The sequence below is a fragment of the Pleurodeles waltl genome, chromosome 6, assembly GCF_031143425.1.
Source record: "Pleurodeles waltl isolate 20211129_DDA chromosome 6, aPleWal1.hap1.20221129, whole genome shotgun sequence".
NCBI classification, from domain to species: domain Eukaryota; kingdom Metazoa; phylum Chordata; class Amphibia; order Caudata; family Salamandridae; genus Pleurodeles; species Pleurodeles waltl.
In genome coordinates, this window is record NC_090445.1 from 121,800,262 (window position 1) to 121,814,434 (window position 14,173).

At 41.0% G+C, this 14,173-nt stretch overlaps 1 protein-coding gene across 2 annotated transcripts in view; it reads right to left on the reverse strand.

Moving 5' to 3' along the window:
- The window catches only part of OSBPL7 (oxysterol binding protein like 7), a 223,334-nt gene that overhangs the window by 105,500 nt on the left and 103,661 nt on the right, over positions 1-14,173 (reverse strand). For both annotated transcript variants that reach the window (XM_069237506.1, XM_069237507.1), the window contains 5 exons: positions 13,232-13,285; positions 7,880-7,993; positions 7,112-7,222; positions 3,546-3,678; positions 2,463-2,572 (listed from right to left, as the gene is read on the reverse strand). In XM_069237506.1, the coding sequence (XP_069093607.1) occupies positions 2,463-2,572; positions 3,546-3,678; positions 7,112-7,222; positions 7,880-7,993; positions 13,232-13,285 (522 nt within the window). The remainder of the gene's footprint in view (positions 1-2,462; positions 2,573-3,545; positions 3,679-7,111; positions 7,223-7,879; positions 7,994-13,231; positions 13,286-14,173) is intronic.

Below are 14,173 nucleotides of genomic sequence, written 5' to 3' on the forward strand. Positions count from 1 at the left end.
ATAATGACATGTTAGATATAATACATACTTACATAAATAAATATTGTTGGTTTATAGTCAAATTTACATAATCTCATAAATATATGTCTCTATTTTATATCAAAATCTAATATTCTAGAACTAACTGTTTATATTTTGAAGTTTATGATACACAAAATCTATCTCATAAATCCAAAAAGTAGTTTTGAGGATGGATTTACCACCCAAGTCTCTGCTACAATATTAATTCCCCAGAAAGTATTCCATTTCATGGTCCGTATTGAGACCATATTCTACTGCTCCCATTCTCATGATCCATTTTGATTCTCTCCTACGTAACTCCAATTCTCTATTACCTACCCGTGGATTTATTTCACAGTAATCAAAACCTATGAATTTAAACGTCTTATGAGTGCCCTGTGCATTACAAATTTTCATATGAGATGCTATGGGATAGCGTTCATCCCCTTGATTTATTGCCCTTAAATGTTCTAAAATTCTAATTTTTAATGACCGTATCGTACTACCTATGTATATTTTTTTACAGGCACATATAAGCATATAAATAACATATTTTGTATTGCAGTCTATGTGTGATTTTATGAATATTTTCTCACCTCTAAAATCCTCCAAATCCTTTTTGGGTTGCCATGCCCACTTACATGCTGTGCATGATCCACATTTGAAAAAACCCAAATTTCGTTTAGTAAGCCAGTCTTTTGTGGTTGTATCTGCCAAATAGCTTGGACAAATAATATTATTGAGGGTATTCCCCCTTCTATATACCACATCTGGTCTCTTTCCAATATGTTTCCGAAGTAACTCATCCTGTCTTAATAGGGACCAATGCTTGTTCATAATTTGAATTAATTTTAGAGAATTTTCTGTATAGTCTAAAATAATTCTGATCTTATGATCCTTATTGTATTTTGCATTTTTACGGCATATGTCTTGATCCAGTGTCTGTCTACGGGGTATATTCCGCACCTTATGAAGCGATTTTCGTATAAGTGTCTCTGAATACCCTCTAGCTAAAAATCTTTGTCCCATATCTTTAATTTGCTCATTGAACTCCACATTCTTGCTACAGTTCCTCCTCGCTCTTATCATCTCTCCGAGAGGTATAGCCTCAATCTGATGTCGAGGGTGAGCACTGGTGGCGTGCAACAAAGTATTGCAAGCGGTTGGTTTGCGATATAATCTGCTCTCAATTTTATCACCCTCTATGAACAATTCTACATCTAGAAAATCCAAGTGAGTCTCACTAAACTTATATGTAAACTTAATGTTCACTTCATTTGCATTTAAATACTCGCAAAACTCTCGTAATGTTAACTCATCACCTGTCCATAACATAAAACAATCATCAATATACCGTCCCCAGTATAAGATATATGTATGCCATTTTGCTGCACCCGGACCCCATAGCCATGTTTCCTCTAGCCACCCCATAAACAGGTTAGCAAACGAGGGGGAAAATTTGGATCCCATTGCTACTCCCTGTTATCAAACGGCCACCCACATCACAGGGCATGAACAGTGTTACTGTTCAAGATGCAGTTCCTTCAATCCATTTACTTCTGTGGGGACAGTGACTGACTGTATATAGTACCTTGGTAGTACCTGGGGACAGCACTCACCAGCCTGCAACTGACCGAGATGAAATCCATATAGGACAAACCTCTGGGTGGTACTCACCTGATTGTGACAAACAGCAGCAATGGAGTCAGAGGGGTTGCAGATCAGCTCTCAACTACATCAGCTGAGAGATGCAGTGATTCAAGGATCCCGACAGCAGTGCTCAGACTGTACCAAGCAGTGCATATTTTGTAAATAAAACCTGCCAATGTCCAAAGCTCTCCTCTGAAGCACAAGGATGCTGCAATTAACAAGCACGGAATATTGAGGCAGCGTAATCCTGAAACCATCTCAGGCCTCTTTAATCCATTTACAGCCAATACCTGCCCTTCAGCTCACTATTGCAGCTTTCTGCTTTCTCTGTGTGTGACGTTTTTCTCTTCCTCCGTCTTTCCCATATGTGTCTTTTGCTCGCAGTAAATGATTGAGGTAGAAAACAAAAATAAGTGCTGGCCCTAAAAAATGAGTGCAGGTGCCCCGCATTGGAAACCACTGGCTCAAATTAAGCACTGGTACCAAGAGATACTGCAGCCACTCCAAGCACCTCAGAGTGGTGCCCACCAACTGTGTGAACTGAGCTGCAGCCACTCCAGGTTCCACACAGTGCCACTCACCAACAGTATGTACAGAAGCACTACAGCCACTCCAGGCACACAGCGTGGTGCTTCCAAGCTATGCAGTAGGATGAGCTGCAGCAACTTCATGCACTCCACAGTGTCACTCATCAACAGTGCGAACAGAGCTGCTGAAGCCATTCCAGGCAATGGTCCAGAGGGGAAACTACTCCAGAAATCATCCAACCCAACCATCCCCCCCAATGTTTGTGCCCTAAAGGTGACACGCACCTGACTGTGGCTAACAGAGATGACAGGGGCTGAGGGGATTCGGTGGAGCCCTTCCAGGTTCTGCAGGAGATGGCTGAGCTCCAACAACTTTCGCTGACAATCAAAAAGCTCTGCAAAAGACCAAAGGGAGAAAAGAAGGTAAGAGAAAAAGGAAAAAACATGTGTAAAAAGGGCAAGTGTGAAAAGAAAAGTGAACAGCAATGGGTGGATGTGAAAAGGAAACAAACTTGAGGTGGAAAGAGAAAAAGGAAACATAACACAATTTAGAAACAAGCAAGAACTTATTTTTAAAAACAGATTTCAAAATAAACTGCAGCACTTTGAAGCAGAACGCTGTAGATACAGAAAATCAAACAGCATAAAAGTATACAAGGAGGCAGAAACAGAGGACACAGAAAAAGATAATAACGGAGAAATGCACAAGAAGTAGGAAGAAGAAAGTGGTGAGAAATGAAGAGACTTAAGAGATCAGAGTACAAGCAATATAACAGAAAAGGCGATGGGGAGATTAAGGGAAGACACTGAAGAAGGAAAAAAGTTTGATGAGACGGTGGAGTGATGAAAGAGACAGTAATAGCAACATAAGGAGTGATGGAATGGGGATGGAGAGATGGAACGACAATAGATGAAGGGGAAAGGATTGCGATATGGATGGAGAGGTGGAATCAAGGAGAAAGGAGGGATGAGGACTAACCAAGGAATTAATGGAGAGTGGAGCCGATTATTCAGAGGGAATGAGAGAGGCAGTACGAATGATGGAAAGCAGAAAGAGAAAAGAAGGATGGGGATGATAGAAACATGGAAAAGGAAGTCTTGTGGAGTTCTAAAGTAATAGAGAAGCTAATTTAGAGGGATGAGAAAGTAATGAATGTGTGGACAGAAAAGAAGGAAGAAGAAACTAATAACAAAGGAACAAGAAAAGTATTGTGAAAAATGAGAGGGTGAAAAATAAGAGAACAATGTTTAGAGACAGTGATGGAGGGGCCCCACCAATTATGGGAATGTTCAGCATAATGGTGTCAACTGAGGATGGCTAACCACATCTCACACTCTCTGGAGTGGTCAAATCCCTTATTTACCCACCTGTGGAGCACCGGTCCAGATCGTCCCTATCTTTGAGCCAAACAGCTACTTTCTCCTTGGCACCACTAAGAGCAGGGGCAGGTGGGAGGTTCCAGCGAGAAAATCCATGGTTAGACCAGTCAGACAACGGTACCTGTCAGGGTGACACATGACAAGGATGACGGCTGAGTGACCGTGAGACCTGCAGAGGCATCTAAACAGAATTTCAACTCTCAAATTGAGGGCCCATCACTCACCTGTACAGGTATCCTCTCCACCTGCATAGAACAGAGCTAACTCACTCACATGTACAGAACTGTGACACATTGCTCATCAATCCAAGACATGGCTCGCCTCACCTTTACAGGACCACTCTATCAAATGTAAAGGACAGAAGCAGTTCCTTATTTGCATAGGACAGTAACCACCCCTCACCTGATCAGGTCAAGAACCCTCCTTTCAATTCTCTTGGTCAGGAACCCTCGTTCAATTGTACAATCAACTCTTCACTTACAGAACAAGGCCACTAGCTCACCTGGTTAAAGGTCCACTCAGTCCACCATACCCGTGCTCACTTACTGATGCTCATAAGTAGGAGGCATGTATGATGGGTGCATTTTTTTCTTTTACTGTGCACAAAAGAATGATGGGCAATGTGCTCAAGAGTGTACAAGATGTAGATTTTTCTGCAGGCTTCTTTTGTCTGGGGTGGACAAGACAAATTGTGTTCAGGTTATCCCTCCCCCCTAATAAAACCAGGCTTGCCTTTTTTGGTGGGTTAAAACACCCCCCTCCCTTTCCTCTTTGTTTAGTATAGATGTTTCTTAATATAATGAACACCACCCCCAACCCCCTTTCATATGTGAACTCAGTCAGGGATTAATCTCTTTGACCCCTTCACCAATACAAACGGAGGGGTCTTAAACTTCTAACTGCAGAAGCCCATGGAAAAAAGAGACAATTAAGAAAAATCCACTGACTGCAAGAAAAAAAATGTGAATTACATAAGAATCAGAACTTTACTTGGCTCAGGCTTCCAGTCTGTCTCTCTAAAGTGGGCTACATTCTGGTCTGCTTGAAACAGTAATTTGCTCATTAGCGGAACATCAACGAGATGCTTCACAACTCTCTTGAGCAGAATCATCGCCACAAACAGAACCTTTGCTAATCTTTCCTCTCCCTCAGACAAGAGCCAAAACTAGATTCTCAAAGCACATTGCTGGTGCTACGAGTGAAAGTTGAGGATTTGGACTGCCATGAAAGTAGAAGAGCTGGTCAGACCATCTGAAGAGCTGCACAAGGTTCTAATAGCGGTCCAGTTTGCTAAGAATCAATAAACTGACAAAGACGAAAGAATAGCATTACCTGGGTTGACGAGATTAGGCACTTTCCTGCATCAGTAATATTAGGTTATCTCTGGCCCTTACCCTGCCTGTATCATTAGGGTCCAAGAAGGGTCTGGAGAAGTGAGATCTGATGGCAGAGGTAGCCATCCTTATTCAGGGTCAGCTTAAATCAGCTTCCCAGCCCTTACAGTTCTGGGACTATATTGATTTAAAGTCTTGGTTAAAGTTCTCACCATCAAGATCAGTTCCCAATAGAAACTGGTAAAACCTCGGGGTCCCTATTCCCACAGATGCCCATATTAGTACTGGAGACATTTAACCACCAAAAACTGTTTTTCCTAAACTTTAGAGACTCTGTCGATTGAATATAGGATACTCACCCAATAGTAATCCTTCTTCCATCAAAAAAGGCTAAACCAGTTGGGTCCAAGTTAGTGGCTCTAGACACTAAAGGAACCTACTGCCCAGGCACTGATACAGCAACTCTTTCCATCCTGTAACTTAGCCATTGTCTCAACAGATTGGGGAGCGTTTATTGTTCATGTGCTGTGTTTTAGGGTAAAGGGGATATTTAATATTGCTAAACTGGAAGCTCAGCAACTGCAGCATCAGCTAATTTGGCTGTTCAGTAGTGATTTAAGATTGAAACAGCACTGAATCAAAGGGCCAGACATATTATGGCATGATTACTGTGATGTATTCTTAATCTGGCAATTCTAGCCCACTGTCTGAGACTTTGAATGTCAACATTGCAGTGATTGTATTAACTCTGCAGGGCTACGTGTCCAAAGGAAGTAACATGGTTATTAAATTGGAATGCATTAGTACTGTGCCCCTGGAACTCCAGCAGTAATTACCCACAAAGGACACTGTCTGGAAGGCATTTAAAATGTCCAGAACACGGACCCAATTTCTCACGCTCACCTGAGCGAAAAGGACACTCCCCTCACTGGACTGTGAACATGACCCTTCGCTCACCTGACTATGAACACTGAACATGACTAACTCGTGTGAGGATGTGATTAGGCTTACCACTCGTAAACGTAATCAGGATGTATTAGGATCGCTTCTCACCTTGCGGTACACGGGACTTGCTCGCCTGAGTGTGAACAGGACAACTTCCCTCGCCAGAGTGTAGACAGATTTCTACCTTCATCAGTGTGGGCAGAACTCCACCCATTCCACACTGTCATGTCTCCTCCATGTGTGTGAATTATCTTCCTTACATGCTCAAGAATTATTAGTATGTGTTGGGTATAGAGGGTCCTGGCGACTGACCTGACACTTTAATAAGCAGAAGCGAGGTTATAGGCATCACTCAACTTCAACTCAAGCAGTAGAAAAATACACAGCAAGAAAGTAAAGGGAGACCGAACACACGGATCAGATAAGGCTAGACCACCTCAATTAATTCAAAATGAATGGAGCGTGTTAAAGTAGACAGGCATGATGCGCAATGTTTTGAATCATAAACAACAGTTGAACGGGCGAGCTAGGCTAGCCAAGTTGAGACATTTGAAAACATACCTGAATCCCCATGTACAATTTACAGTTGTATCTTCACCTGTTCCACCTGTATTTTTGCCTGTTCCACCTTTCCCTTTCGCCCACTCATGGATGTGAACCCTCCTCACAAGGCTCCAATGTACATCAGTCTTTGCCATTTCTACCAATCGAGAACAACTTTCCTTCTCTCTTGATTTCCTGTTCACGAGTAGAACCTCTTCCCTCAGAGCACCAAGGTATTTCAAATTTACCTACAATCCCTTAACAGGTTTCTAATCTTACTCCAGCCTCCTCCCTGCCCTATACCTATCCAGGTGTTGGTACTCTTCTCTTAAGATTTCACAGCCTTCTTTGAACTACTTCACTTGCCTCTTCGGGTGTTGGCACATAACTCTCCAGGGTTTCAGATATTCTTCAACCTCCTCCCTGCCCATACCTATTCAGCTGTTTGCACTCCACTCTGGGTTTTGGATATCCTTCAGCATCCTCAATGCCTTTCACCCGTACAGGAGTTTGTACTCTTTCTTCAGTCTCTTCTCTGCCCCTTACCAGTCCAGATGTTGGTACTCTTCTCTTAAGGTTTCGATGCCCTCTCTGGACTCCTCCACTTACACGTCATAATACTCTTCTCTCAGGGTTTCCTATCTGCTTACAAACTCCATCATGCCCATAGGCCGTCTTCATGCTGCTTACTCTGTTCTTGTGATGTGGTCAACTCTCCACCCTTTCCCTTACCTGGCCAGGTGTAACTCTACTCTCTGGGATCCACAGGGTGTCAGGTCTTTGCATGAGGCGATGTGAGCACAGCTTGGCCACCCAGGTCTGGAACATTTCCTGAGACTTAACCTAAGCACAGGAAACACAAAGAGGATGTGAAAGTTATGAACACAAGCTACTGCCCAGTGAATCTTCGTTGTTGAAACAGGCAGTCCTAATTGAAACTGAAGATCCCTCCCAGCTACACAATCTGTATTGCTATAGCGCCACGTAGCTTCACTAAGCCATGCACACTTTCCACTGTCTGAAAAACAAGCAACCAGTTTCAGCCATGATTATCCTCTGACTAACAAATTAAAGTGGTACATTCTAGCTCTCGATGCCAGTTTACATGACACCTTACGTCACTAAGACATCCACACAATTTCGCCTGTCTGGAGGTGATGCCAAGAAAGAGTCCCTAGGTGGCCAACTAGTGTCTCTAACCCACTAGAAAGCACCTCGAGATGGTGCACACTCACTTTCCTGGTGGCTAGTTTGCAGTGACCTTGCTCAATCCTGACCCAGATGTCCCAGAATGCTCTACCCTTTTGTTAAGCCCATGACAATGCCTTCTTGTGGCACAGTCAACTTCCCTACGGATCTTAAGATCAGGCAGGCATACGTTCTGCAGATGTAGTAGCAAAATGCACAGCAAAAATCCTTTAGAGTTGCTTCAGCTTTCATCACACTCAGAGATTATTTCCTCCATGACATGTAGCCTCAGTTTCCTAAAGCATGAACTACCTTGAGGTGATAGAGATTGTCCTCCGTGTCAAGGTCGATGCGCTGAGATTTCTTATTGATGGACATGACAGAGAGCCGGATATCAATGCAGCCATGCAGTTTGCCCTTAGTGACCTGGAGGGGAGACACAAACATTAGAGCCACCAACCCATTCCACCAAAAAGCTCCAATCATGTCTCCCAAGAGTCTCCATTCATGTCACACAAAACCGATCAATGGTGTCGAAAAAAAAAAAGAAAAAAAAATAGAAGGTATTTTAATAAAAACTCCTTTAACAGAGACCCCGAGTTGCCCATGACAGACCTCACCAGTAATACCGTTTGGCTTCCTACAGTTTTGATTGAGCTAGTCATTTCAGAAAGAAAAAATGACTTGCTTGCAATCATGTTTCCTTATCTGGGATAGCTTAAGTGAACATATAAAATAAGATTATCTCCATCTGTTTGCAGATCGCCGAACACTTTTTTCAATTAAATATTGCTCTATTCATAAAATATTTGAAAATAAGATGAATAAACAACTTGACTGTACACCTTAGTTTTCCATTTTAAAATGTATATGCAGAGCAGAAAATTATAATACACATTTACCTCACTTCAGAGAGTTAGGCAGTAGGTTAGATCAATGTTTCAGAAGGTTGTGCCACTTTGAGACACTTTAGTTTGATGAGCAAATCTGAAAAATGATTTTGACTACTAGACCTTTCTATAAACATTCTTTATTAGGAAGGTAGACAGGTTGTTTTGAATTCAATGAAGAAATCTACTAGGATTACAAGAAGTTATCATTCTCAATCGTGATATGGACATTCATAAATATAGAATACAATGCTAAGCTTACCCTCGAAGGCCAGTGTAATCAGGAACACAGCGAGAAACCATAAAACAATTAAGCATTGATTCTCCCTATATATCTGAGAAAATTTTGTAAATTGTTGCTAGATTGTCTCCAATCCAGGTTGTAATGTGGAGAGTCCTATGAAGTTCCAGAATAGTTGAAAATTCTATTTCTAATTAAATACTGCCGCACTAAAAGAGTAGATTATGCATTTAAACCACGATGGTGTGCTTTCTGTGTAGGTTTTTGAAACAGTGGCTGGAACGGTTTGAAGACAAGGAGCTGAAAATGTTATGGTGAGTATATTTAAATATGTTACATTTGGAATTTAGTCAGCATGTTTAAAGAAATACCACTTTTACACTGTCATCAGGCTGCTCTAGACTTAAGAGCTAAAGGCTACAAGTAAACTGAATCAATGCTCCGATTCTAGGAACATGTGCCAGATGTGTTCATTAGATAGCTGATTACCTGCACGTTTGCTAAATGCCCCATGCCCGCAGAGTTTGGGAAGGCAGTTAGTTAATAGGTTACCTTATTGGGGGTGAGATCAAAGTAACTGATGCACCGATTATTATTGAGGTCACACATATACAGGAGTTCCAGGATTGATGAATCTACATTTTTCCTTTATTATTGATACTGGCTGCAACGACACAGATTTGTAACTATTGGTTTGACGACATTCCCCCTAAACATGTGTTTTAACGTTCTTCACAGGTTGCTTGACGAATGGAATGTTTAGTGGGGGTCAAAAATGCACCAACATATGGGCACTCTTACGTTACTAGTGGCAGAATTAGATTTTGCACCTGTTGGCTTCATCTGATAATAGCCTAAATTCTTTTATCTTCTGCATGAATAAAAAGCCCGATAACTACAACAGAAGAAAAAAAACTTCCTACAAAGAACTACTTTAAAAATAGTAGTGGTTCAATTCTCTAATCAAAATACTAACCTTCGAACCTAACCTAAAGCTCCAAGATTATACTGCAAACATAGAATTGAAGATGTGCCTGGTGATGTGTATGGGGACAAACACATAATTAATCACACCCCAGGCAACTGTGTCTGACAAATGTAAGTGCCGATTGCCTGATGGCTGTTCTGCAAAATTCACAGATAATGATGCCCCTCAAGGGAGCACCAGAAGCTGCCTTTCCATTTATCAGGATGGTTCCAGTAGAATATCGATGGCGTCCACTCTGTTGGAAACTGTGTGTTGTTAACTTGGCTTGTTAGTTCTCACAGGCAATATCAAAGTCCCTACTTTCGTTTAAAAACGAATAGCCCATTTTTCGCTGAGGCTAAGATTAAGACGTGGCTTAATATCAATTGGCTGCCGTAGCATTTACACAATTATTAGATAAGGGGCAAAAACAATTTTCCCTCTTAAAGAGTAAATATAGATGTATTACACAATTTCTTCATTATTCATGAAATATTGCAACAACCTTATGAGAGCTTAAATAATAACTTCTGAAAACTATGGGCCACGTTTAATTGCTCACATGTTTGAAAGTCAGCATATTGAATGCCACAACGAGAAAATAACATAGGGCTCAATTTAGATCTTTGCGGAAAGGAATACTCTGTCACAAACGTGATCCTCATAGGATAAAATGGGATCATAATAAGGCAGACTGGGTATTTCATAGCTATGGTAGAGCTACCTTTGGGTAGAAGTAATTTTAAAAAGACATTGATTGGTGTTGAAATGAACTTGTGACAGACATGTCACCTGTAGGCACTAAGCTTAAGAAACCAGTTACCTGGTGTCCAAACGCTCTTGGTGCAAATTAAATATTTATTGCTACTTTTGTTTCATATTCAAGGACTCTGGCCCAGATCTACAGGGTTTGGCTTCCTTACCCACAGGTGCAGGGACTTAGTTCAGTGCACTATCTTTGGAAAAGAAGTCCAGATTACTGAAGCCCCACGCAACCCACTGAGCATTCCAGCAAGTGGGATGCTTGTGCTTTCTAGTTACTAACAGTCCCTTAAAGGGTTCAGGGATGCAATGGTAATCCAAATGAACTTTTATTAATGAGGTACACATTCAAGGATCACTAGAAATGGGGTATGCATTTTAATATATGTATTTTGAAATAGATATTTTAACATTTCAGAATCGACAATCACCTGTAGGCAGTTAAACTTTTATCATCATCATCACAGTTTGTAACCCTAACACCCTCACTGATCTATCTCGAGGCACTATGCTAGTTCTAGCAATAAATAATAAGCTTATTTCTAGAGTTTCAGAGGAGGTGTGCATGCCTGGGACAAAAAGGTTTTACTGTCTCTCAGGAATGACTTGCCAGCTATTTTGAGTACAAGCTAAGGAGATTGGGTCTGTGCGAGAACACAATCCTGGCACCAGTCAGTGCAGCCAAAGCCTTGCAAGATTATATCAGCTTTGGTTAAAGCAGTGGATTCCAGTTCCATGCCCATCTGGATGTGCTCATGGATTTGCACCCTGGGTGCAGTTCCTCTCTCAATCAAAAGTCCATTCCTGGGGTTTATGTAGCGTATGGATCACTGATTATCATCCTATGTTTTCAGAATCAAATGGAAATTTTAACAAGATTAAATTAGTGGGATGTAACGTAAATCATCTTTGTAAAAAGCCCATAAGTATTTGCATAATCTTTAGCACATGTCTAATTCTAAAATTCTGAAATGCAGACATTGAGACGATGTATTAGACTTGTGGATCCTAATAGTGTAGCAATTCAGGCTAAAGGGTATTAAAGGCATAAATAGCACTTTCACAATTTCTGCAAAAAGATGACACAAATGCCGACAGTGAGCTAAAGAGCAAACAGGCTAAATAAAATGAAAACTGTAACTAAATGGGAACCTGTTCTGCATGTGTGTAAGAACCTCAAATGCCCTACAAAAATGAAAATAAAGAAGCAAATGATTGAAATAAATAAAACAACAGGACTATGAAGGGGAACGGTCAAGGTGTTTATGAAATCCCTTGACTAATTTCTAAACTAGACAACCAATCAATGTGTTTTTGCATAATTTTGCTTATCATATCTTCATGAGACATATACAGAATAACAGCATATGCCAGAAACGTGCATTTGAAGTAATCACAGTACATCACTTGTTGCATGTCCTGTAGCACGTTTTCATACTGAGGCGAAAGGGGTCTTCTGCACTGGAAGACACACGATCACAGAACTCTGGACGGTGAAATAACTTCTAAGTACGTTAAATTCTTGTGTAAATCACAGGCATGAAGTGCTTTAGTAGTTCAGATGAAGCAGACTTGCATGGGATCATCTATACTCATTTGCTTTGTGACCTGGAGTATTATTACTCATTTGTTTCTATGCTGGTATTATTATTACTCCATATTGCTTTGATTGGGAGCATACATTCTCTTTTCTGGAGGGTATTATTTTCTTTTTTTCCCCCCTGGAAGTATCACTGCTCCCTGTTTTCCAGGGAGGGTCATGATGGAGTGAGTATCAGGTTGCGTTTAGGAATTATAAATTTGCTCATCCAATTACATGAAGGTTATCCAGTTTATGTATAAGATATTGGTTCAATATCAGGGACCAAATCCCATAAACCACAAAAAGACTTGTTTCCTAGGAGTAGGTGTAACAGGGACTCAACAGGAATGCATTCTCACTCACTGCACCTTCTTTAAAATGTGAGGCCAATGGCGAACTCACAGTGGCTTCAATCATAGATTCAAACACACTTTCAGTGCATCATGGTGCACATGAATCTTTGTGAATGCATGCCAGCAGTAGTGATGTACCAAACTGTTAATTTGTAAATATTACATTTTTACAAAAACTCATACATTGGGAAAACACGCATCTTCAAAGGACACTTTTTCTGATTTGTCTTCTATTGCCAAGTAAAACAGATTTAGAGCAGTGACTCGTTTTAATTGTCACTACTCAGATGAAAGTCTATTTGCAACATATTTTGTTATCTATGCATTATTCTGAATAAGTCTTCAACATTCTAGTCTTTTGTGATGAACTGTTTTAATGTTTACCTCTTTATGGCTACAAACATAGATCTCGCCCTTAGAAATAAATCCCTACCATACTTAGAGGAAAAAAGGGACTTTCAAGGTCTGGGGAGACGGTAGGCTAAGCCAGGCAGTGCACCAGAAAACACGTTTTCTGGGAAAACCTTCACTACTTTGCTTTCATGGTTATGATCCAATAACAGAGTCTTCTCTGTGGGCAAAAACTGATTAGCTGAGGGTTTTTTTTTGTTACACCTCCAGTAGACTTCAAGAGAAAGGCCCAGTTTATTTCCAATAACAGCCATTAGAGTGTCTTTGTCTACTTGCTGAATCATGACCTACAAAGCAAGCGCCTGATCCCACTGAATGATGACCCTCAATAGCCTTCTGTTCTTAGGAGTGCAATTATATTAAACCTCTTATCATTGAATCACCTTCTCATTTTACTGCTGTAGGTTAGACCGTACTCACTACTACAGTCCTAAAACATTCTGTTTGGCAATACTTACATCCTGGCGGCTGGCACCATACCGAAGTACTCCATCTTCCAAAACAAAGTATCTCTGTGGGGGAGAGAAGATGTTAATAAAAAGAGACATACTGAATTACTTTGATGTACAGCTCAAAAGTTAACTTAAAGGTTAAGTATACGACAGATCCCAACCCTTTTCACCTTGGTCTTTGCTTCATCTTGAACTTCTTTCTGTGCAATGCTGCACTGCAAGCAGTTAGAATTTGCACACCTAGTGTATGTTCTTTAATCCATGTAGACCAGTTGGCCTACACAAAGCTTAAACTGAGATTGTATGCTGCAATGGCATATCCTCTTTTTGGTTGCTTTCCGAAAGATCAATCAGCATCACATGAGATAGTGAAGGAAAAGTGTTCTGCTGCCTATCTGTTGCCAAGCAAAACCAGGGTCCATCAACAGATGCTGTGCTGAGGCTTCTGAGAGCCCTAGAAAGGGACAGCTTCACAATAACACTGAGCAGAGGAAAGAAAGGTCGATGCAATAGACTGTTCTACCTACGCATGACACATGGATCCTTGCGCTTGGTCTGGTTAGTTGCTGACACCTAGCAAAGACTCATAGATAATGGACTTATGAATATATTTCCTCCAATCAGTCACTAAGGGATCAAGCTGCATTTTGCATGTTAAGTAGGCACCCTCAGAGACAGTTGTGGCCATCAAGTTAAACCAATACATCAAACAGAACCAATGCAGTAAAACAGTAAGGTTCGACAACCAGAAACTGGTCAAGAACCCATAGTCATGGATTAAACATTGTCCATACAGAGGTATAATGCATTTTTTGCAACATATGTGAAATACGGTCCAGTTTTAGCCCTCCTTGACTCTCTAGCTAAAGCACACACTCAAGGTCAACTTACCAACTAAAAGCACAAAACCTGGAGGATGGTAACTCACAAACCACCTGTGTATTACAT